Here is a 24272-nt window from a genome sequence, read left to right on the forward strand (position 1 = left end):
TGTCTAATGTCATCAAAATGAAGCCATCGTCAACGCCAAAGTGGGTCCGGAAAGTGGATGAGATCTTCTCCGCAATTCGGCGTCAAGATTGCATGAACTGGATATACCCTGATACTTCAATAGTTTAATACAACTTATTAACGTAGATACTGTATAGAGTATGTATCTATTCATATAAATGTTTCAATAACTGCATTCCCCCTGCTCACTCAATGCAGGGCAAGCATGACTCTCAGGCAGCACCAGCTTTACTGACAAGGGTACGTATCTTTGCTTTCGTCACTGGGTTACAGACCGATTCGTTGGCCTTGACGACTTGACAACATAACATCAACTCTAGCTCTTGTCTTTTAAAATAGTTTCATTCGCTTGCTCGTATCCCCCCTCTTGTTTACTCTATTTCTCTTCACCCCTCATTTTCCACCGCGGCTTTTTAGCAGTGCTTCACAGCCAATACTTACGTGTACCGCTGTGGCGAGGTCGGATTGGGCACGTGCTCATCACTCCATCAGGATCTAGACTTGATCACCATCTCCGACTTTTTATATCGTTCTTCATCAACCCGTCAAGGGCGATTAACTCTTTGACTGTGGGAATATCGTCTAGTATGGCATCGCAGCGAACGTCACAGACTCCTCCGCACTTGGACTCGGAGAGCGTGACGAGTGGTCAAACGTCTACTTCGCAAATGCCGATGCATCATTACCCAGAGGATCAACGACAACAGCAGAATGTAACGCCTTATACGGACCGCTCAGAGGATGATCCGCCTCCGAGTTACACTGTAGTCGACAATGAGGGGCCTCACGCGAATCCATTTGACCTGTTGCCTACCAGCTCATCCTCCCTTGGTCTGCATCCCTTCAAGGGAACTTCCAACGACAAAGTAGTCTACTATCTCGACAAGCGTCTTGATACAGACCCTGAATTTCTCGAACAGCACATCTCAGAACTCGCTAAGGAACCACCAAGACCATACGTTCGCATTCAAGGTCTAGGCCGCAAATCCAGCAAAGATGGAATCGACTTTGACATCCACATTGAACTCACGCCCCTGTTGTATCAAGAGATGGCAACTCGTCGTTCATGGAGACGCATACGCGCCGTGAACAATTTCGACAAAGTGCGCCGCGGGACAACGACTATGACACGCGCACCGGGATTCGGAGGGAGTGGACCGCCAGAGGAGGGCACACCAGGTGTTGCGCAATGGTGCTATCGATACTGTGCGAGCAAAGCCGGTCTAAAGGTGTTTGTGCTAGAGCGGCGCTTGACGGGCTGGGATTTCGCCCTCGTGGGGTCTAGGCTGGAGAGTTTGGTGCGGGGGACGGGATATCGTGGGGAAGTCAACATTACGTTTCCTACGACGAATGCCCGCGTTGAGATATACAACCGCTGCATAACCAATCGATGGCGCCTCACACGATGGATTGTACTTTTGTTTTATTTTACTCTCCTGTGGATATTCACTTGGCCGTGGGTATCGCTGCGAACGAGGTGGTACGAGACGGTATTCGTGGAGTGGTCGTTAAGCCGACCTGACAGACAGGGAACGCTACGATATGCATGTATGAGTGAAGATCAGTGGTTCAGACTCTGGCGACGGCCCATTGAGCAGGCCATTCGGACGAGGCGGCGAGGACGGTTGAGTCGTGATGATATAGTGGACGAGTGTGTTGCGCCTGGGGCTGAAGACTCCGCGAGGGGGATGAGAGCGGGATTGGAAGTTTTGCAGCGGACGTTTGGATGGGGAGGAGATGGAGAGGGGAGTGGAAGACATTCGCCGTGTATTTGATGGTGTTTGGGTTGATGTTAGGGGCATTAGATTGAGCTCGCTCCTGGGGTTTGCATGGAAGCGTTGGCGTATTAAGATTGCGTTGCCTTGCATTGGTCTTTAGTTATGATTCATGATAGTTATTCCCAACTCAAAATATTATTCGCTTGTGTTTTAAGCTGTCATTCTGGGTTTGTTGTGCTGTTTAACATGACCTTCTCCCAATGTGCAAATGAGTCACCCCTGAGACGACACCACGAAGTTTAAGGGCCGGCAGGTGAGAGAGAAGTGCCAAAAGGCCTCATAATACAAGATCTGAATACCCGAGAGCCAAATTGATTCCCTCAGCTCATAATTAGATACGCTACTGGCGAATTCGATATTTTGAGCAATGGTCCAGGGTAGCTCTTTTCTTATCTTATCGGCCCCTCCACCCCACCAATGTCGCTCACTCATCATCTACACATCCCTTACCAATCTCATTCATCAAGTTCAAGCCGACTTATACTGCAGTCACTCTCTCTTTTGATGTTCATCGCATTTCATTTCACAAAATCAGGATAGAGGCTTGAATCTACAGCCGCCACGATGACTGAAGCGGAGATGAGTTCCAGCTCAAGAAGAATACTGGCTGTGGCCCTTGAGAATGAGACAGCAGTTTTGTCAAAGTTGGTCAAAGGTGAGCTCACTTTATCTAGATGTACTAGTGGTCATATCTACGAAATATGCACTGGGATTATTCACGAGAAGCACGTTTACTCACACATCACAGACCTCACAGGATCAGCCCCAGAATCACCAGATCCCTCTCTCGGCATCGCAGGCACAACTCATAGCCTCGCTCTCAAAACACCATACTATTCCACCACAGTTCCCATCTGGCTTGATCTCATCGCCTCACCTTCTGAATGGTCAGAGTCATTTCTCTCTCCCGAAGCCGCCGAAGTGCTCGCCGTGTTAGGAGGTGTAGTAGTAGTCTTCACCGCAGGTCCGATTTCATCGTCAAAGGATCACCCGGCAAAGGAACTAGTAGAGCACATCGGCAAAGTCCTGAAGAAGGGACTAGGAGGGTGGGAGTGGGATGGCGTAGGACTAGCTATCGGCGTGGGCGGAGATGGGAACGAAGAAGAATGGGATGAGATCTGCGCAGAGGCTGGATTGGAGTTTGTGTCTCTTGGTGGAAAAGGCGATACTGGTCGTAACGAATTTGGCGGTATGTTGAGTCTATCGCTCACACAAAGTCACTAACGAGGAACAGAAAAAACTGGTGTTGCACGAGTAAAGGAAGCCCTCGAAGCAAATGACTGGTCTCAAATTGAAGCACCACTCTCAGATTCCGAGTTCGGCGACTTTGAAACCAGCTCAGCCAAAGCAGACGAAGACGACAAAGAATTAGATCCCCAAAAGATGGGATTTGGCTTTGACAAAACAGATTTCGAAGGTCTACGACGCGCCATATGGGAGTCCAGCCAGGATGTTGAAGAACCCTCAGAATCCAGCAAGGCGGAGACTAGCAAGGAGGGTGCTTCTGGGGGAATTGGGTTGGAGGACCTGGATGAGGACGAGATCGCCAAGATCGAGAAGATGATGAGAAAACTCCAAGCTGTAAGGGAAGCCGGCGAGGGGATGGGAGAGGAGCAGAGGAAGAGAATGGCGGCCAGGGCAGTAGAGGAGGTGATGAGGGATCTCTGAACTGGAATAGGCAATATGTGAATCTCTTCAAGACGAAATGATTCCTGAAAAGAACGATTGGCGCGTCGTTTCCAGAGCATGATGGACCCTAGTCCTCTCATACCTGTTCAACGATGCCCATACACCACGCTGACTGCCAGTCTGAATACCTGCCAAAGCTGATACCCCCACGAGTGGCACGATAGCTAACCTTGATCTATATGCCGAGTCCTCTGCGGCCGTCAAGGCATCGACATAGCACGGCTCGCTTACCGTGCCGTTGCACCATAGTCACATCGTACAACTCAGATCGTGATCCACGGACCGGGTCTTACGTAGTACATATCCAATGCTGGCGAGGCCTTTTGGCTGGTATGTATGAGACCCAAGTCTCATGGCATTCGACAAGCACCATGATATTGGTAACCCGAAGTTCAGACACGCCTCGGTCCATTATAATCTGTACAAACCTACTGACAGTGGTAACACTGAGTTGGAAAGTCAAAGCGTGTTGCAGTCTCGATCCCACATGTCTTTCCAGCACAGACACCTCCCAATTTAGACAATATGCAACGCATCGTGGCATCAGGTACTCCGCTCAACCTTGTGCTGTTATGGTAAAGTTTTTGTAGATCGGCATGGATCGTGACATCCAGATCACCGGACTCAACACCGCGGTGACATGCTCAATAGCTCTGTAGATAGCTTGGTGGTCTTGGGCGGTGTCGTAGCTTATGCAAGGGAGAGATTCTGAGATTCTTCCAAAAGTCGCGGGCGTCGACTAATATGTCATAGCTTGTTGTTGGTAAATAAACTTGTCCCCTATCTTAAATCGACCGCTTGAATTGACGTGACTCGACTCATGGAGTTGGCGATCGATTAAACGGGGTCAGAGACCAAGTGAGGCCGGAAAGAAGCGACCCCGGGTCCAAGGGTCCACCGGTGATGTTGGTTAAGCCAGATTGAGACTGCGGTTGAGTCAATAGTGAATCCATTGAGAAAAGCCATGCCATGATAGACGACGTCAAAGATCTCAGACGCCCCATTTTGTTAGTCTGGTCCGTCCCACAACCCTTGTTTGGCGCATGTTGACCAAACAGGGGAGCGACTCACGTTTCAGCGCGTCTTGCTAGGTAGAAACGTGAACGTGCTCAGCCGGGGCTTCAGCTGTCGTTCAAAGCGGTGCAGCTGAAGGGCATGATGCTGAGAGTCCCATACCGGTTAGTTAGCATGAGCCGCCAAGCTTGTCATGTTACCAACAGCGTCTGAGAATTCGTATCATTGTCATGCCATGTCTGGACAAGTTATTCTTAGGATCTAGGGATGCTCTGAAGGGAGATATCTCCTGAGTGGTGCATACCAACTCTGCAACAGATGGTGAGGACTGCAATCAAGTGGTCAACAAACGCGCTCGACGCGCTGCCATCCCCGCCATGGATGCATATGCATATCGTCTCCAGTATGAACTTTGCCGCCATTGGTAGGATTTGTGATTCGTCATGCAGGTTGTCGGTTGGACTTTTCGGATTTGGTCAGAGGATTGATAAGTCAGTTTGACTGCGGCCATGGGTCGGCCAAACTCGATCGACAGTAGGGTTTGTCGAACGGTGCTCATTCTTGTCTGTGCTTTCTGACCTGAGAAGCTGGGAGTATGAGAGCAAAAGTCTCTGGTGATGATGTGAGACGAATAAATATAGCAATGGTTCTTTCGTGGTGCAATTGGCTCAATTGTTCATCAAGAATCCTCTATACTTCGGGGTGTTGTTGTCAAACACAAATCCACCAACCACAAGCTCTCGTGTGATATTCCGACATTTATGCAAGCACAATTCAGTGGGCACCGACTGCGAGTCTCATGGCTGCATGCTCCCAGCTTTACTTGGTGAACACAATTGCCTCGAATCAAACCCCGAAAAGCCCAGAGCTCAAAGAAAAAGAGAGCGAGTTTAGGGCGATTGACACCCTAGACTTGATCGGGTGAGGTAAAACTCCAACAACGGTGGACCCAATGGCATGTGGCCGCTGGCGGAGACATGGCTCAACGCTGGTTGGCTCTGTATCATGCTGATCCTGCAAGGTACCATGCCCCAGATGCACCTCCAGGGGTCTAAGTCAGGGGTAACGGTGCCAAAACTGGTAAGTACCAAGCTGACGAAGAAAACAGTTCAACATGCATCTCGTGTTTTCTGATCTATCATGTCGGATCTTTTATGTCACTCCGGACGCGCCCGGGAAAAGACTCGGATCGGGCAAAAAAAGAGAATCAATGTCTCTGAAGCACCATTTTCCTGTCGCCCATCAAAGGATGTTGTGTGTGTCAATGCTTCATGCTTACCGTAGTAAGGGCGAGACTTTTCGTATCACAGCCACAACCGTTGAGGCTTTGTTATGGTTGCAAAGATCAGAGCCAGATGGCGGTGGCCGTAGGACCGTTCATCGCTGAAGCCGGTAGTCTCTGAATAGTTTCATTCTGCTTCCCTTCAATACCCTATTCATTGTTAGCCAAGTCGGAATAATCTGGTAGACGCTAAAGTTGCCAAGGCGCGACCGACTTTTGGCCCCAACGTCAGGCTGATTTTGCTTGAATAAGCGTCGATCGTAAGTGTTTCGCACAAGAGAACCACGAGAAAAGGGGTCAAGAGAGAAAATCACACAGTAAGCCGTGTTGTGGCCCACCAGATGACGATGGATTGAACTACTGCAAGAACAGGGTCTCAGCATACACACCTCTCACAACAGATCCCGAACATGCAAGTCTTTCACGCCGACGAGACATGCCGTGGCGTGGTGGCATTGCTGTGGTACGATCCTTCGCTGGATCCTTTGATGCAGGTACGAGTACAATTCAGGAAATCCGTGTCATACTTGAAGCTACCGATGACAGCGGAGGCTTATTTCTGAAACGAAAGACAGAGTTTATGACGATAAACCTGACTTCGAAAACTGTATTGTAGCTTGCTTTGTAAAAATGTTCTCTGAAAAGAACTAATGGATCCAAAGATTCCGCAGAGAATGTCATCGTGTTCCCCTTTTTGGATCACCCCTGCAATTGTCGACATGGGAGCTGTCGGAACGTGGAGCCAGCAGATCTGACGAGATTGTTGAAGAAGGATGAGTCAGGATTAACGATGTGACTGGCGAGGCTGACTAGCATATATCAGCATCTTGATGGGAATTGGAGATGCAATTGTTCTAACAATTTTCATAACTGAATAACGAAAAGAAGCAATGATCCAACACCATGGGTTGTGTTTCTCGAATTCTCGAAACCAATTGTGGATCAAGGGAAGAGTCAATTGGCTGTGCCACTTACCATTCAACAAATGCAACCACAATTTGCCAGCATAAGCGAAAGATATCGCATCTTCTCTAAAGATAGTGCTGAAAACCGATAGAAAACCCCCAAAGAAGTGCGACATAAGTGAAAACCATTGGGAATAGAGTATTGTCGGGCAATTGAAGGGAATCCATACTGCCCGTACCCGCATAATGGAGTACCGGATGACATTGCTGAAGTCCCGAGTCAATTCTGGCCTCCCAAAACTGGACTGACGGCACGGATTTTCGGCGACAGTCATACGTACCGGTACCCTTCGCTAACTGAAGACATTACGTCAGATGTAGTACAGTATCAGGGCGGTTTGAAGGTGCGAGATTGAGATACGTGGCTGAAGACACAGAAATCTCCTGAAGTTATGGATTTGCTATTCGCAACCGAGGGAAGGGTGGGAACACGTGCCATATGTTTGATCTTCGCATTGCTCATGCGTCTCCTTTCGGTAAAAGTTTGGGATATTCACATCGAGAGGACAGGATTCGGGACTTGAAGAACGTTAGGACTAACAAGACAGACCAACAGCAGGGGCCTGTTCGAGACGTCAATTGCCTGTTACCAGTCAGCATGCAGTCATTGGGCCAGTTCGAAATCTTGCGGGATGATAAACCGATGGCCCGGGAGCTTGACATTTGTCTGGCTGGCTGAGTCTTCCGGCTGTCATGTTGCGGGTCTGATGATCAGCATCCATCATGACAAGTCCGACCATCAAGCGCGTCATGTCGTATTGGTTCCTGTAACCTTGACAAACAGGTTCGTCCGGTCTGATTCGAGCTGACTTGACCAATATCAATCTCGGTATTGAATAGAGCAACATGATTTGATAACGTCATGTAAACCTAGAATCGAGATGGTCAAAAAGAAGTGTGGCGCCAGCTGAAGCTATCTGGTGACGCCTTCCCTCCTCGTCAGACAACTGTTCGATGGGGTAAGACCGGACCGTTTCTAGGTTGCCTGTTTTGGCAGGAAGAGCTAACGTCAGGAATGGCGGCCAATAAGGAGTCAAGTTATGGAGGGCACAGAACCCTTTACCGCTCCGTCTTGGGGGCCGTTTGCCTGTCGTCCCCTAAAACGAACCCACTATTTTCATTGGCGCGTACCTTGCATTAGTGTGCATAGAGGAATGATCCAATGGATTCTGCATATCTGCACAACGCACGTCTATGAAAAGCTTCATCTCTGCACAACTTCACCCAAAGAGCCCACCTCAGCAAGGACCTTACCCCTGATGCAGGTACCGTGCCCTACCAATACTACCCAACTGAGGAATAGACAAACTCTCATTGACGCTTCAACTCCACTCCCGTACTTCCAACCATTCAAACTGTGCGTTTATTCAAGTCCTCGCCGCGTCCTTGCGCCTGGTCTTGGCCGTGACTTTTTGGTGTATCCGTCCGTTTACTGCAGCCGTCAGCCACATTGAATTCTTTGTTGCATGATGGATACCCTGGTCTGATGTCTGGGACGAGAACGCCGATCGTCTCTCACGATGCCAGTGCCAGTGTCAGACGGATCGAACTTGACACAGACTCAGAGTAGCGAAGCCAATGTGACATGGCAAAAACAAGATGAACTCAAGAGAAGCAAAAGTAATTAGAGGTTTATGATTGACAATTGATCGCACGTCATGGAAGCTGAAGCACAAAGAACGACGCACAGGTAAAGATGCCGACCATCCAGAGCTAATTCTTCCCCAACAGCGGCAGTCTCGCGGGGGCCCCTGGATGCTGATCCAGGGTTTGAACCACAAGTTCTACCCGGCCTCTGAACTTTCACACTTGCCAATTGTGGTATGTCTATTCCTTCAGGCTCATGGTTGGATGTCACCCAATCCAGGGACGGCACTGATTTAGCATATCTTGGAACTATCTGACGGACCGAAGTCCGGACAAGTCTGGGCCAAGAGACAATTGATACGAAGAGAAATCGAACCGGTCACGACCGCTGGATGGATGGACAAATGGGTGGATGTCTTTGTTCTGTGCGTTGGGGAGCTGGGATGTTTGTGGTGGTGTCGGATGTGGACTCCAAGCACGGCTTGAGTGGGTGTGCACGCCAGTGGTTCTCGTCAGCCACTCGTCAGTGGTTTGTTGGCAGAGTCTTCTTACAGTTTTGGCCCGCTATGGCCTGCTTTGCAGGCCCCTCCCTCGTACACATTGTGCGGGCTGGATGTGACACGGTTGGCTTTTTCCACAAGGAAGGGCATGTCCAATGCTGAGAATCTGATGTGATGGACGAACAAGGACGAGACAAATTCCTTATCTGGAAGAGATCGCTTATCTGGAGGTTACGCTGCTGACTTCAATTGTCGAACCAAGAGACAAGGCTGAAAAGGAGGTCAATTGTGAGTTACCTTTTGTGGCGACACGACAAGCTATTGCTAGCTGATCTCGCAAGTTTTGGTTAGTTTGTGCTAACTTGGGCACATGCTGGCGTCGGGGCGTAACGTGTTTGAGGCCTTCGTTTTTGAAGGAAACTCTCGAGTTGAGAAGAGTCGGACTGGCTGACTTTGGGGGCAGCGGAACCAGGGGTTAAAAAGAGAGAGACGATGACTGGCTAGGCTTGGGATCCATTGCTGGGCTCGGGCGACTTCAGGGCTGCAATGCATCAGCCCCCTGTCGCCCTCACCAACTGCAGACCAAACACGGCGGCGCTGTGGTTTGTAACGGTCCCGTCGCTGCCCCTTGGCGCGTTAAGCTGCTGTCTACCCTCCACCGAAGCGCATCACGACCGCCCAGTCAGGAGACGGAGGTACCTGGGGCTAGGTAACTCTGTCAAGCCACTGCTCAGGTACCCGCACCTCTGTCTTTGACGCCAGGGTACATTGAGTCGAGGTTCCATCCTTTTTCCCTTTTTCCAGTTTCTGAGCGTTTTAGCACCGCGCCGTGTCCCCACACTACCTGCTAGTGGTGGTACCTTGGTCTGAGTCCTGTACCTTTTCTCCGATCGAGGTGCCCGCCCGTGGAGGGGACGGCAGCAAGAGGTGCAGGCAAAGGTGCAGGATTAGCCACTAGGTACAGACAGGTAGGCCTCTAGACTCTGCCGGCAACGGCTCTTCTCCTATGAAGACTTCCCTCCATCCCCGTCCCCGTGCCCCGTCCGTTTCTCTTTTCCATCTTGCATCGCCAGTCCACACTCCTTGTGACCGCTTCTTCCGCTTCTTCTCCCTCGCCTTTTTGTTCATTCTTTTCTTTCCTTAAGTCACTCTCTTGAATTATTCAATCTTCAAGCCAATCTTCGGTTCCCGTCACTCTTTCCGGGTCCGTTCCTTTCTTTAGGCTCTACCAAGCTCAAACAGCTCTTACACCAGGATCGTTTCCACGTCCACAACGTTTTTAAAACGCCCAAAACCGTTCGAGACCGGCACATCCGCCATCACGATACTTTATTCTTACCTCCTTTTTCTGTTCTGCAGATCAAGGAATACACTCTTTATTTGAACTGACTACCGAATTAACCGTCATTCACTACGCTCCTTTACCGACTCGTCGATTTTGGCATCGCCGTCTTTTCTGTCTGATACTCCAGCTCACTTGAACGCGTCTGCATCAAGTGTAATCGACGACAACCGCTTCACAGCATCCGATTTTGACCAGTTTCATTTTATTTTATAATTTCAACCTGCATCTAGTGATCGCATCTCGCGATCTCCTTTTTAGCAATGGCCACGGAGATTGAACACCCCATGGCCTTGGGCAATGTCCCCGAGGTCACCACACCGAACTCAACATCTTCACCATCTGTCCCGACCCCTGTCTCAGCCTCCATGAAAAAAGAGACACCATCTCCCTCTGCCTCAGCCGCCAACAATGCTTCACGACGACCTCCCCGCAAGAGTACTCTCACTCAGCAGCAAAAGAACCAGAAGCGACAGCGTGCTACACAAGATCAATTGACGACATTGGAGATGGAATTCAACAACAACCCCACGCCCACAGCCACCGTCCGTGAGAGAATTGCCGAGGAAATCAACATGACCGAAAGGTCTGTTCAGATTTGGTTCCAGAACAGGTATGTGACAGGATGGAGACTTGTAGAATTTCGCTGACAGCAGCAGACGAGCTAAGATTAAGCTGTTGGCCAAGAAGAGTCTGGAGACTGGTGAAGACATTGACTCAATTCCCGAGTCAATGCGAGCTTATCTCGCTATGCAGGCTATGGAATCTGGCAAGGGTCTCGGCGGAAGTTATCTCGGCCGTACTGGACTGCTACCCTTTGGTCACGGTAACATGATGCTCGGTGGCGACCAGGGAGGTCAGGGTAAAGTTTGTGAGTATTTCGACCCGTCACGTAAAACGGTGTATTAACTGAACAGCAGTGATTCATCATCTTACCTGCCGATCCCTCAGCATTGGAAAATGGACTCGAGTTGGACAAAACACGATGGATCTCATCATTTTCTACTCACCCGACAAGTGCACCATGACCTACTACATCAACAACGAGCAGGCCGGCTACAAGATCGAGTACCCCTTCTCCTCCATCAAGAACATCTTCCTCGAGAATGGCGAAGGAGACCCAACCAAGCTTGGAGGGATTGTCATTGAGTTGAACAGGCCCCCGAACTTTTTCATGGACTCATCTCCCACCACCAACGGATTCTTCCAGTGTGGTGATTTCACAGAGGATCTTCAAGCTACCCAGTGTTTGGTTCACCACCTCGGTGGAAACCCCAAGGTTCTCAGTGGCCAGCTAGCCAAGTTGGTCTCGCTTGAGTCTTTCATGAACCGTCACAACCCTCACCCCTACAACGACCCTCACGTCCTCTCCGTCTCGGCTCCTGTCTCCCCGACCGCCCGACCCTCATCTCAGCCCAGCTTTCAACCTCATGTCGGCATGTACCAGGAGCAGTGGGGTATTCACCAGATGCACTCTGGCATGCGTCCTGGACCTGGCCACAAGCGTCAACGTTCGCGATCAGTTCCTGGACCTGTTGATTTCGCCATGTTCCAGAACCAGCCGATGCCTTCCTTCTACATCCAACCTCCTGGAGAGATGCCTCCTCCTCCTCCCCAGCACAACCCTCACATCTTTGCGCCTATTCCTCAGCCTCCCGGAAACAATATGGCTCCTAATCTGCGCATTGATACACAGGCAGGATTCGGCCTCGACATGCGTCAATACCCCATGTCTGCCACCACTGCTTCTCCTGCCGAGTTTCCTCCCAGCCCAGGCTTCTTCCCCCCTGGTCCCGAGGTTCCTCAGTCGAGCTACAACACACCTTATAGCAATGGTTTCCTGTCACCAATGGTTAACCCCGACACAGGTGTTCCCACTTCTGTTTCTCCTCTCCCATTCAACAGCCCTGGCGAGCCTTCCATTCTGGAGCAGTCACCTCCCATGTCAATGATGGGCCGCCCTGGCTCAGCTGATTTGTATCCCATGAACGACGGATCTTGTGCTGTTTCGGAGGATGGAGCGAGCCTGAATGAGATGTACTCTAAGCACACCATCAACCTGCCCATGCACACAACCTCGCCTGGTTTCGTGCAACACCAACAAGCAGACCTCGACATGGATCAGCTCGTGCAATTTGACGCAGTTGACCCCTCAAGCCTATCTCCCGAGGCAATGCCCCAAGCTCACCAAGGAAACTAAAAGAGTATAGGGCGGGTATAGGTGTTGGTGGTGTTTTATAGTATGTCAATCATACCAGGGCGTTTGGGCAAATTATACCATTGGGATTTCCTTTTCTTGTTTTCCGCCAGCTTCATATAGGCGACTTTCCTTGTCATCTTCTCAATTCTACCAAACTAGTTTTGATACCGATGGTGTCAGTTTGGTCGATTCTCCCCACTACGGCCATGAATGAACTTGCATGACGATACACTTCTTTGACATCGGTCATGTATGTCGGGCACAACACAGCGATCGTATAACTCTTTCCCGCGTTGAAGTACTTTCATTTTAAATCTTTTACCGCGACTTGTTTATTTCTTGGGTGGTCTTGTTCAACACTTTCCAACCGACTGACTCTGTCATTCGGCTTCATTTTCCTTGAGCAGCGTTGCCTGACCACCGCACGCTGTCTTGGACTTAATTTGCATACACATTTTCTCTGTAAAAGCACAGATGATGCTGTTTAATATTTCGATAGCTTGTTTTCTTTGTATCACGTCGAAAGTTGGGGAGAAGCCCCGGCGGCTTTTGTTGGGTTTATTATTCTAATGGTGGGCTTTGGGATATTTTTCTTTGTCTGTTTTTTGCTTTAAGGTATATTGGAGTTTATGAGCAGCTGGATTGCTGTCCTCGGTAGGCGTCAACTGAGACGTGTACTTCAAGGGAAGCCTACAGTTGGACACGAAGGCATGGGTATTTTTATAGGGTGGAATTGCTGAATAAAATGGGGTTATGTTCATCCTGAGTTTGCCTGTATGACTGAGTTGTGTGATTGCGTGACGAAGCTTGAGGCGCGTAGTGACAGGCTGTGTGAGTTGTAAATTCCAGGGACGGATGACTCGGAGGTAGGATCGTTGTGAGAGAATGTTACAAGGCGCAGTCTTGGGTGACATGAACGGACTCCGAGGAGACCGTGATAGGTAGAGGTACAGAGATCAGCATGGCTGAGTATCTGGCAAGTTGGACAAGACAGATGCAGATGTGATTCACGGGAGGAGGACTTGTATATAAATAAGCAGTGTACTGGATCGTCTTACAATTACCACATTTATTAGCCAGAGCATGTCCCATATTAATGAGGTGCCAATATGGATGATTAAAGGTTGGTCAATGTCTTATAACCCACGTCGTGACTCGGCTCACTCGGAAGATGTGCGAGTAACAACGGACCGTGTAAGAGATTTGTACCACCAGGGCTGAGCCGCGTATCCTCGAGTACTGAAACCTTCCAGTCTTGATGCCCACCCGTTTTATCTTCTCCTCACTGTCTTCAGACGGCTGCGCATTAAGCTGCGTATATTTCGAGGCGCAGTGAGCTATGATTGGACTTGGATTGCACGTGTGTTAAGTGTTGGTCAGCCTTTAGAGACAAGAATAGACTAATCTGGGGTCTGCTTCAATCCGTCACTCAGTGTTATTTCCCCAGGTCTTCAATCCCCAGTGTTTTTAGATGAAACGGACTCAATGCATGAGCTTATTTTGTCGCCAGATTGGATGGCTTGATTTAAGCTACGAGTTAGCGACTTGGCTGGAATCAACGGTGCCAATCAGGGCGAGCTTGTACGACGCAAAGTCTGTTACGGTACCCGCGGGGCTGCGAGTATTCCAAGTGATGATAAGTACATGCTGCGCCTCAATACACATCGTCATGCTTGCAAAGTGTAATTCGTGAGGGGAGCATCAAGACACGACGAGATTCCGAAGATCCGGATGGGATGAACTGGTAGTGAAGGATAGCAGAAACTATAGTGAATTAGTGGGCGATAACGCTTTGTATGCGGAGATTGAAGGATTACGAATGGCAGGCGTAGCTTACAGAACCATCCTTGGCTTGGAGTAAAGGCTGCTTCGGGCTGTATACGATCCCCGTTGCCCAGCCCAGCCCAGCCCAGCCCAGCCAGCCTAATAACTCAATTCTGACAAAACATCCACATTCTCCAACTCCTCCGCAAGTCGTCTTATTCTCTCGTTCTCTTTCTTCTCTCCTGGATTGCATCAGAAACCTTTCCTAGGTTATCATCTCGTTTCAATACCGCTCCAATCTAACTAAACCCGGCGCGTCCCCACGACCACTCCACAGCTCGAACGTTTATTCCAGATGCTACCGCCGATTCAACGGCCTTAATATGGCTCCTCCATACCCCAGCGATGATAGCGGGCGACGTCCTTCGCAACCGAGAAATGACACCGATGGTGAAATAGCTCGTGATCTCGCTGCCCTCGATGAGCGATATCCTCGAACCTCGACCAATTTCTCGAGACCACGGAATACAGGCCGCTCTTACACAGACCCCAACAATGATCACCCGCGACGATCTTCCGCCGATGATACAAACGTGAGATCTGGATCGAGGTCCAGAACTAGACGACCCGATGATGATTCTCGTCCACGAGCGAGTGGTCCTTACGAATTGCGACCGATTCCTTCGAGGACGGAATTGTCGACTGACCAACCTCCCGATTCTGCGGACCGAACCGATAAGGAATTGACTTCGCCAGTCAAGACAAGTTTTGGGTTCGGCGGAAACGGTACCAAATCCTCAGTGCGCGCCGATATTAAGAAATATCTTCGAGAAAGACGTCAGCGAAGAATTGGACCTGGCGCAAAACCAACATGGAAAGACCGCACCAAAAGACAGCTTGGAGAGTTCCACCAAAAGGTCATTATCGAGACAATTCTTCGCCAAAAACCCCTCGAACCTTTGCCGGATGGCCGCCATATTCCCCTCAATCCGCCGCAGCGAAGTGCCAATGGTCTTATCGACGAGCGTGCAGGAAAGCCATACTGCAGCAATTTCATCCGATCAAGTCGCTACACTATCTACGATTTCTTCCCGAAACAGCTCATCTTTCAGTTCAGCAAGCTTGGAAACTTTTATTTCCTTGTTGTTGGTACTATTCAGATGATTCCTGGTCTGAGTACTGTCGGACGATGGACCACTATTGCACCCCTGGGCGTATTTGTCGCATTCAGCATGGCCAAGGAAGGATGGGATGATTATAGGCGCTATCGACTTGATCGTGTGGAAAATCGAAGTGAGGCTTGGGTTTTGACGGATCGAACTGCGGAAAAAGGCCGCGTGAGACACGCTGAGAAAATGAGGAGGAAAAAGGAAAAAGTGTCTGAGAGTGGTGAAGAGCACATGCTTGATGATCTCGAGTCAGGCACCGCAGGTACTGCCAAATTGGGTGGAAAGGGAGATTGGACTTCGGTTCAATGGCAGCATGTTCGTGTTGGCGATGTCATTCGTTTGCGTCGAGATGATCCTGTTCCTGCGGATATTGTGCTTTTGCATGCCACTGGACCCAATGGCATCGCGTACATCGACACCATGGCTCTTGATGGTGAGACGAATCTCAAGAGTAAACAGGCTTGTCCTTTACTTGCCGAGCGATGCAACACTCTCGAAGGACTACGGGCGACACAAGCTACTGTCATCTCCGAGAATCCCAACCTGGACCTTTACAGCTACGATGGTCGAGTGACTGTCGACGGCGAAACTCTACCACTGTCCATGAACAATGTCGTTTACCGTGGATCCACTCTCCGTAACACGGCTGAGGCCCTCGGTATCATTGTGAACACAGGCGAGGAGTGCAAGATTCGAATGAACGCCAACAAGAATGTCCGCGCCAAGAAACCCGCTATGCAATCAGTTATCAACAGGATGATTATGGTCCAGATCTTCATCGTTCTCATGCTCACAATGGGTCTAACCATCGGTTACTACCTGTGGCGAGATCGAACTGAAGATTTTGCTTGGTACATCAAGCGATCTGGTTTCTATAATGGCAGCATCCCCTTTAAAGAAATCTTCTTTGGGTTCATTATCATGTTTAACACACTGATCCCCTTGTCGCTGTATATCAGTCTCGAGATCATCAAGCTCGGGCAGCTATACTTGCTTCAGGATGCGGATATGTACGACCCGATATCTGATACGCCCATGGTTGCGAACACGACTACTATTCTCGAGAATCTGGGTCAAGTCAGCTATGTCTTTTCTGACAAGACGGGTACTCTGACGGAGAACATCATGCGCTTTCGCAAAATGTCGGTCGCTGGTGTTGCATGTCTGCATGATATGGACGTGCAGAGAGACCAGGAGGAGATGCGCCGACGAATTGAAGAGTCGGAACGACCGAAAAAGGGTAAAAGTAAGGCAAGCTTTTCTGCGGCAAAGAATACAGGCCATGTCAAGACTTTCGACGGAAACGATGATACAAGTGGAAGCGGATCTCGACCAGAACCTATCCGAACCATGTCGACAAGATCTGCAAGCCATTGGCAATCCACTGTCAACACAGCTGAGAACGCCGACATGAAGACGGAAGATCTGCTGGACTACATTCAGAGGAAGCCGAACACTGCTTTCTCACGAAAGGCAAAGCACTTTTTGCTGTGTATTGCTCTTTGTCACACTTGTCTTCCTGAGAAGACTGATGATGGCGAAATCACATTTCAAGCTGCTTCGCCTGATGAACTTGCTCTTGTTGAAGCTGCTAAAGATCTGGGATATCTGGTCATTGATCGACCTGCACAAGCTATCAAGTTGGAGGCCCGAGACGCAGATGGTTCTCTGTACACCGAGACGTATCAGGTGCTGGATGTGATTGAATTCAGCAGTAAGAGGAAGAGAATGTCGATCATCATTCGCATGCCTGATGGACGTATTTGCGTCTTTTGCAAGGGTGCTGACAATGTCATCATGCAGCGTTTGAAGTTGAGTAACCTTGCTGAAGAAACTGCAAGGAATATCGGTCGCCGGTCAAGTCAACGAAGAGCTTCTCGGCAGGACCAGGCTTTGCAGCGGATCAACTCCCAAAAGAGCGTCAGTCCTTATGGTAGTCCCTACGGAAGCCCTCGCAATAGTTTTGGTTTCTCCCGAGGCGAATCGTCCAACCGAGAAGGCCTCAGATTGAGCTTGGGACGACGTTCAACAGACCTGAAGCGCCTATCGCAGCAGCTTGCTCGATCACCTCGCACTTCAACCGAAATGATGAGCCCTCGACAGAGTTTTGCCCAGATGCCCTCATTCGACGATGCTGAGCGTAAGATTGACGAATCAATGGCTGCAAATGAAGGCGCCGTGTTTGAGAAATGCTTCCAACACGTCGATGACTTTGCCAGCGAAGGTCTTCGTACTCTCCTGTACGCTTACCGCTACATTGACGAGGACTCTTATCGCACTTGGAAAGCAAAGTACAGAGAAGCCGAGACAAGCTTGGTCGATCGCCAGGAACGCATCGAAGCCGCTGGAGAGCTTATTGAGCAGAGGTTCGAGCTTGCGGGAGCGACAGCAATCGAAGACAAGCTTCAGGAGGGAGTCCCAGACACCATTGATAAGTTGCGTCGCGCCAACATCAAAGTCTGGATGCTTACGGGTGACAAGCGAGAGACGGCTATTAATATTGGTCATTCTGCTCGTGTGTGTAAACCTTGGTCAGAGGTTTACGTTCTCGATGCGACTTTGGGTGAACTGAAGGAGACGATTACCGCGACTCTCAATGATGTTAGCCGTGGTATGGTTCCGCACTCTGTCGTGGTTGTCGATGGACAGACACTCGCTAAGATCGACGAAGATGATGAGCTGTCTCTTCTGTTCTATGACCTTGTTGTACGTGTTGACTCTGTCATTTGCTGTCGAGCTTCCCCTTCACAAAAGACCAACCTCGTTCGCTCGATCCGAAGATACGTTCCCAAGAGCATGACTCTGGCAATCGGTGATGGTGCGAATGATATTGGTATGATCCAAGCTTCTCATGTTGGCATTGGTATTTCTGGTCGCGAGGGTTTGCAGGCCGCTCGAATTTCGGACTACTCAATTGCTCAATTCCGATTCCTCCAGAAGCTGCTCTTCGTTCATGGCCGATGGAACTATATGAGGACCGGCAAGTATGTGCTTGCAACTTTCTGGAAGGAAGTTCTGTTCTTCATCGTACAAGCTCATTACCAGCGCTACAACGGATACTCTGGCACGTCACTGTACGAATCATGGAGTTTGACCGTCTTTAACAGTGCCTTTACGTCACTTCCTGTTATTCTTCTCGGTATTTTCGAGAAGGACCTTCGTGCAGAGACGTTGATGAAAGTGCCAGAGTTGTACACTTTTGGTCAGAGGAACCTCGGATTCAGATTCTCGCAGTACTTTGCATGGATGTTCATGGGTGCTGCGGGGAGTTTTGTGATCTGGTATTTTACTTGGTGCGTTTACGATAAGACGTTCTATGATCGGGATACCAGTATCTTTGCTATGGGCATGGTTAGTTTCACTGTTGCTGTCATTTTCATCAACATCAAGCTCTTGTAAGTTCTCCGATGTGCGTTGTTGAGCTGTACTAACTCTTGCAGGATCCTCGAAGTACACACCAAAACTGTCGTTACCTTTGGCGGCTGTCTGATATCTGTCGCTGGCTGGTTCTTGTGGATGCTGGCCATATCAGGCATCAAACCCAAGAGTTTTGGTCCTTACATTGTCCGCGACGCTTTCATCGACAACTTTGGTCGCACACTACAATGGTGGACGCTCGTGTTGCTTGAGCTTATCGTGCTCATCGTCATTGATCTGGTTGTTCAAGCTATTCGACGAGTCTACTTCCCTGGAGACCAAGATCTGATGCAACGAATAGAGAAAGATGGCAATGTGGACAAAGTCTTTGGAGATGGCAAAGACGCTGAAGAAGGCGACGGTGAAGCAGAGAGAATTCTCTCAAACCAGTCAACGCCAGGTGTTGACAGAGTACAAGACAGAAGACATCGCGGGAGCCACGATGATTATCAGCCGAGGTTCACAGCGACTGCAGAAGAGAGGGAGAACCCAATGGAGCAATGGCGGGGATGAAGGAGTTTCTTTTGTTTGGGTATATCCACGGATGATTAAGGTGCCTCTTACGGGAATGGCTGGACTACAGGCGCTGGAGTTGGAATGGGATTGTGAATTGGTTAGTTATAGGGAGCGTGCGTATGACGTATTATTGCATTATTATAGTGTATCGAACGAATGAATGAATAGCCCATCTCTCATTACGAAGGCTTGCCATATCTCGATGTTATACGGGGCTCCCCGCTTCGGTAAATGTCTCCCCGATTCCCCGGACTTATCAATTGGTCCTTGTTACATGAGACACGCTACGGTGAGCTCTTCCGTCATCATCAATTCCGAGTCTTCCATTCCGGCCGCTAGAATTAAGGTCATCGGTGTGATTACCGAAGCACGTGGAGAAAGGTCAACAGTGACCTCGGCGCAAGGTAAGATATCTACCGTGCCTCTTTAATACTACGTCCCCCAAATCCCAGACAATGTGATAACTCATCGTCATTTTAGTCTCTGTTTTCATTTATTCGCCATAAAAAATAATCGAAATGGGCGCTGCTTGTCCTCCGGCGACACAACCGCCGCCGCTGAAACCTGTTCCTTGCGCTTCTTCGCTACATCCGGCATTTTTCACAGACAAGTTCCGAAGAGCGCCGACTTCTTTGGCTACGGGATCGGTTGTTAGTCCCGTGACGCTGGGATATGTATATCAGGAAAGTGAAAGAAGGAAACCGAAGCTATGAGACCATAAATGGAGGATCGGAGACAAAACCGACGGGTTTATTTTACACATTTGGGTGATGAATACCCAGCGACAAAAGATGAGACGCCAAGAGTTTGAAGCGGTGGATGCTTACGACACTTTTACACGATTACGACAACGTTGAGAGATGGATTGATATGGGGGTATCAGTTTGATTGAAAAGAGGACTTTGTTGCATAATTATACCCTTTTGCCCGGGTTGTCCGTCCCATCTGTTCGCCTAGGAAATACACAGTTTCAAACGAGAAGGAAATAATTAAAAGGAATGGCTCCACGCTCACAAACCCTACCTTAACCAGACCCATTCTTGACAGCGATCACAATAGCCATGATGATGAGGAATACTACGAGTGCCAAGAGTGCCATGAGTTTGACGTTCTTCCACCACATCTTGCGCTTGAGGCCACGACTGCGCACGCGGAACTCTCGTGCGCTACCACCGAGACGGTCCGTCTTGTCAACCAGCAAGTCCAGCCTTTCGCCGCGCTCAAGAAGACTCTCAATGTTCTTGGTCATAATCCCCCTAACATCGTCGATCTCGCGCTTGGCGTTTCCGATAGCGTCGTCGCGACCTCCGCTTGTAGTACCGTATTCGATCATAAGAGACTTCAGTTCCGAGTTGAACGATGCTGCGCCGTAGTTGGGCATGTCGGAGAAGTCAGTGCTCTCAGGAAATTGCTGCAGGAAGCGCTTGCGGATTTCGAAGAGATAACCGAATGGTACGCGACGGCCGAGAGATGAGTCGGCGATGACGAGGAATGTTAGACCGCCTGCGGAAGGGTAATCGCGATGTTCAGATGGAGATTCGGAGACATAGTGGATTTGGTGTTGGCCGTGGGTGTAGGTGAGCTTTTGAGGGTTTGTGTGTTCGATCTTGGGGAGGATGAGGGAGGCGAGGGATGAGGTTTGGGAGGAGGCCGATGTTGTGCATTCTGAGAGGATCGTGGTATTGTGCGCGATACAGGAGCTGAAGATTGTTAGCTACGTTTGTCAATATTGATGATGATTGACGGACTAGAGTAGGGGAGTTGCAGGAGTCGATGACGACGCCATGATGGGCGAGTCTGCGTCTGCGTTGATGAAGTGATTGAGTGGTGTTGAAGATGAAGGCGATTCAAAATGAAACCACAAGACGAGGCTGAAGAAAGAAATGGAAGCAAGGTAACCAAGATAATTAACCCAAGTCAAGTCAAGTTAGAGTCAAGTAACAAGTCTACAATGACGACTCTGGTCGCGGCGTCTCATCGTCATTCCCCACTCTCATGCGAACACGCGGAGACCGGCGGAACGAATCTCCGTCTCATGGGAATTTTTTGAGACGGGTTTTCATATGATGGCAAGACTCGGTCGCATTCGCCATCGTGCAAAGACACGGTCATTTGACGATTCTTTTTTTTTTCATTTTCAAGAGGAGCATGTTTGGCTCACTCTTTTTGTTTTAATAATGAGTTTTTTACTCCGGGCTGGAGCTTTACGAGCTCCTATTGTTCCGGTGACGAGAAGGACGATATCAACCTCACCAAGACTTTCAAGAGTGCCACATGGTGCAACAGCTAAGAGGAAACATGGACCGAACAAGGTTGATGCGAAAATGGCTGGAGAGAAGAAGCCTGAACCTCCTCTGAAGCCAGTATGTTCCTATTTTCTTATTTTTGAAGACAATACTTACCAATTTCAGGTGACCAAAACTGATGAGAGAAATGATAAGAAAAGAATGAGATTCGGCATGGACAAAAAGTCAAGTGGTCGACATGGAATGTTCCGATCAACTGTTTTGATGAAATTTCAAGATGTCATGAAAAACACTAGCAAATCAGCCGTGTCGGCTGCGGGTGTAGGGGAGGATGAACTCCATCAGCAAGCCTCCATGTTTATGAACGTGCTAGACTCAGCATTCGACATGGCCGAACAAAATATCACCGACCGAGTCAAGAACCCCCTATTCTGGAATCTTCGCGACGCTTTCATCTTGAAGGATATCAAGGGTCTCACAAATGAGATCCAGTACTCCTTTCAATCATTTCTCATTCGACAGCGCTTCTCAAAGGGCTTGGAGGAGAGCCATAAGCGACTTTTGGACTTTCGGTTCCCCTATGAGTGGTTCCCTGCGACGAGAGCCATGCAGCGCACGATCCATGTTCACGTTGGACCGACGAATTCCGGAAAGACGTATAGAGCCTTGAAAGCGTTGGAGAATTCGAAGCGAGGAGTTTATGCAGGGCCTTTGCGTTTGCTAGCAAACGAGGTTTATCAGAGACTTACGGCTAAGGGATTGCCGTGCGCGCTGTTGACGGGAGAGGAAGTTCGTTTGCCCGAAGATACAGATACGTACTTCACAAGTTGTACAGTCGAAATGGTTCCCTTCAATGACCGGTTTGATGTTGCTGTCATTGATGAGATTCAGATGCTAGCTGATCCGGACCGTGGCAACGCTTGGACAACTGCGCTGTTGGGTGTTCAAGCGAAGGAGGTTCACCTTTGTGGTGAGGAGCGAACTGTGAGTCTGATCCAGAGTATTTGCGCAGGTATCGGCGATAAGTGTATCGTACATCGATATGATCGCCTTAGTCCTTTGGAGCCCATGAATGATGCCCTGGATGGTGATTACAGTCGTCTCGAAAAGGGAGATGCGATTGTCGCATTCAGTCGTCTGAACTTGCACGCATTGAAACGAACGATCGAGAAGAAGACCGGACGACGGTGTGCGATTATTTACGGATCTTTACCACCTGAAGTGCGTGTTCAGCAAGCAGCGCTCTTCAACGACCCCGACAACGATTACGACTTTATCGTTGCCAGTGACGCTATCGGCATGGGTCTGAACTTGGAGATTCGACGAGTTATTCTCGAAGCAGTCGCCAAATTTGACGGAAGTCATAACAGAATGCTCACGTACCCTGAGCTAAAGCAGATTGGCGGTCGAGCTGGACGATATCGAACCGTTCGTAACGCCGCCGAGGCTGGGACAAATGCCGACGTTGCTGTTGAGGAGGAGACAAAGGTTGGCTATGTCACAACAATGGATACCCAGGATCTCAGGTCGGTTCATCGAGCTTTTGGCGCCAAAGTCGATGATATCGAGGCTGCATACATATCACCCCCGGCTGCTGCTATCGAGCGCTTCTCAACATACTTCCCCAAGGGGACACCTCTATCGTTTATCCTCATGCGCATTCGAGAGCTAGCGTCTGTGAGCAAGCAGTACAGAATCCACATCTCTCCAGATAAGCTAGAGATTGCCGATCACATCCAGGATATCCCTCTGACGATCTATGATCGACTTTTGTTCACCAACTTGCCCATAAATGCACGAGCTCAGAACGCAGTACCTGTTCTCCGAGCCCTCGCCAGGATCGTCGCCAACAGCGAAGACGGCGGACTTCTCAAAATCAAAGAAATACCCCTGGAGAACCTTGAGATCGACTTCAAGACGTTCAAGGGCACGTCAATGGAATATCTTCACCGACTTGAATCACTACACGCTGCTATCAACCAGTATATCTGGCTATCCTACCGATTCAGCGGCTTGTTCCGCGACCAAAAGCTAGCATTCCACGTCCGATCCCTCGTCGAAGAAAAGTTGATCGATACACTGGAGAGACTTGATTTCACAGAATCCGACCTCAAGGGCTTCCGATCTCGAAACAGAATGGAAGCGCGCAAGACAACAACATCGCGTGAGGAGTTGGGAGAGACAGATCTTAAGAATCTTGAACAAGAGTCGGATGATACACCAATTGGAGATGAGCTGGACTGGAAGGCAGCTGCTCCGACGTCAGGATGATTGTATAGTATATGACATGGCATATGAACGGCGTTGGATTGGGACTGTATAGAGATGGGTTGGATGTATTATCATTAGAACAATGTATCACCACAGTTGTATAATAGAGAATGCGTACATGAAATATCATGGTAAATTTCCGCACGTGCCTTTGTTTCATATGAGTGTTTGCAACATGTTGTCTGATGCTTCTGAGACATGCAGTGCGTGTATGCACCTTAGCGTTTAGGCAGCTGGTCTTTATTCGCCAATTTTGAAAAGGTAGCCTACAATATGAGGCAGCAGCCTCTGAATAGCCTTTGTCCTCCACTCGTAATTGACTTTTCGTTTGACCTATGAGTCAGATCATCTCCTTTAATTGTTGGTTGTGGTTGTTTGTCCAAGTTGTAGCCAATCGAACCTCTCTCCTGAATCTAGAAATTCAGGGACCGTAGGGCTCCCGGATTGCTCCACTTGTCGTCATTCAAGGGCACTGACCCCTGTCAGCAGCCTATTTAGAGTGGGCATCTCAG

At 49.3% G+C, this 24272-nt stretch overlaps 7 protein-coding genes across 7 annotated transcripts; 5 read left to right on the top strand and 2 right to left on the bottom strand.

The window, feature by feature from the left end:
* Positions 1–171: 171 nt before the first annotated feature.
* On the top strand, positions 172–1952 carry FOBCDRAFT_228896 (uncharacterized protein). Its single transcript, XM_031188979.3, has one exon. The coding sequence runs from the start codon at positions 608–610 to the stop codon at positions 1793–1795; it is 1188 nt and encodes a 395-aa protein (XP_031036244.2). The 5' UTR covers positions 172–607; the 3' UTR covers positions 1796–1952.
* Positions 1953–2262: 310 nt separating this feature from the next.
* Positions 2263–3494, top strand: FOBCDRAFT_46740 (uncharacterized protein). The gene is made up of 3 exons (XM_031188978.3): positions 2263–2453; positions 2547–2987; positions 3033–3494. Exons 1-3 carry the CDS (start codon positions 2363–2365, stop codon positions 3464–3466), a joined length of 966 nt encoding a protein of 321 aa, XP_031036243.2. The 5' UTR covers positions 2263–2362; the 3' UTR covers positions 3467–3494.
* Positions 3495–6382: 2888 nt separating this feature from the next.
* On the bottom strand, positions 6383–7224 carry FOBCDRAFT_228904 (uncharacterized protein). Its single transcript, XM_059609793.1, has 4 exons — positions 7185–7224; positions 7030–7045; positions 6759–6955; positions 6383–6592 (listed from the first exon to the last, which is right to left on the bottom strand). Exons 3-4 carry the CDS (start codon positions 6931–6933, stop codon positions 6483–6485), a joined length of 285 nt encoding a protein of 94 aa, XP_059467742.1. The 5' UTR covers positions 6934–6955; positions 7030–7045; positions 7185–7224; the 3' UTR covers positions 6383–6482.
* A 3216-nt stretch (positions 7225–10440) lies between these two features.
* On the top strand, positions 10441–12377 carry FOBCDRAFT_277790 (uncharacterized protein; the record flags this gene model as incomplete). The annotated part of the gene is made up of 3 exons (XM_031188976.2): positions 10441–10790; positions 10837–11048; positions 11098–12377. 3 exons carry the CDS (start codon positions 10441–10443, stop codon positions 12375–12377), a joined length of 1842 nt encoding a protein of 613 aa, XP_031036241.2.
* Positions 12378–14037: 1660 nt separating this feature from the next.
* FOBCDRAFT_228911 (uncharacterized protein) lies at positions 14038–19422 on the top strand. The gene is made up of 2 exons (XM_031188975.3): positions 14038–18705; positions 18751–19422. The coding sequence occupies exons 1-2, from the start codon at positions 14525–14527 to the stop codon at positions 19238–19240; spliced, it is 4671 nt and encodes a 1556-aa protein (XP_031036240.2). The 5' UTR covers positions 14038–14524; the 3' UTR covers positions 19241–19422.
* Positions 19423–20111: 689 nt separating this feature from the next.
* FOBCDRAFT_46769 (synaptobrevin-domain-containing protein) lies at positions 20112–21188 on the bottom strand. Its single transcript, XM_031188974.3, has 2 exons — positions 20992–21188; positions 20112–20943 (listed from the first exon to the last, which is right to left on the bottom strand). The coding sequence occupies exons 1-2, from the start codon at positions 21027–21029 to the stop codon at positions 20268–20270; spliced, it is 714 nt and encodes a 237-aa protein (XP_031036239.2). The 5' UTR covers positions 21030–21188; the 3' UTR covers positions 20112–20267.
* Positions 21189–21338: 150 nt separating this feature from the next.
* FOBCDRAFT_252100 (ATP-dependent RNA helicase SUV3) lies at positions 21339–23935 on the top strand. The gene is made up of 2 exons (XM_031188973.3): positions 21339–21606; positions 21655–23935. The coding sequence occupies exons 1-2, from the start codon at positions 21421–21423 to the stop codon at positions 23758–23760; spliced, it is 2292 nt and encodes a 763-aa protein (XP_031036238.3). The 5' UTR covers positions 21339–21420; the 3' UTR covers positions 23761–23935.
* Positions 23936–24272: the final 337 nt, after the last annotated feature.

Source organism: Fusarium oxysporum, chromosome VIII (assembly GCF_013085055.1).
Source record: "Fusarium oxysporum Fo47 chromosome VIII, complete sequence".
NCBI classification, from domain to species: Eukaryota; Fungi; Ascomycota; class Sordariomycetes; order Hypocreales; family Nectriaceae; genus Fusarium; species Fusarium oxysporum.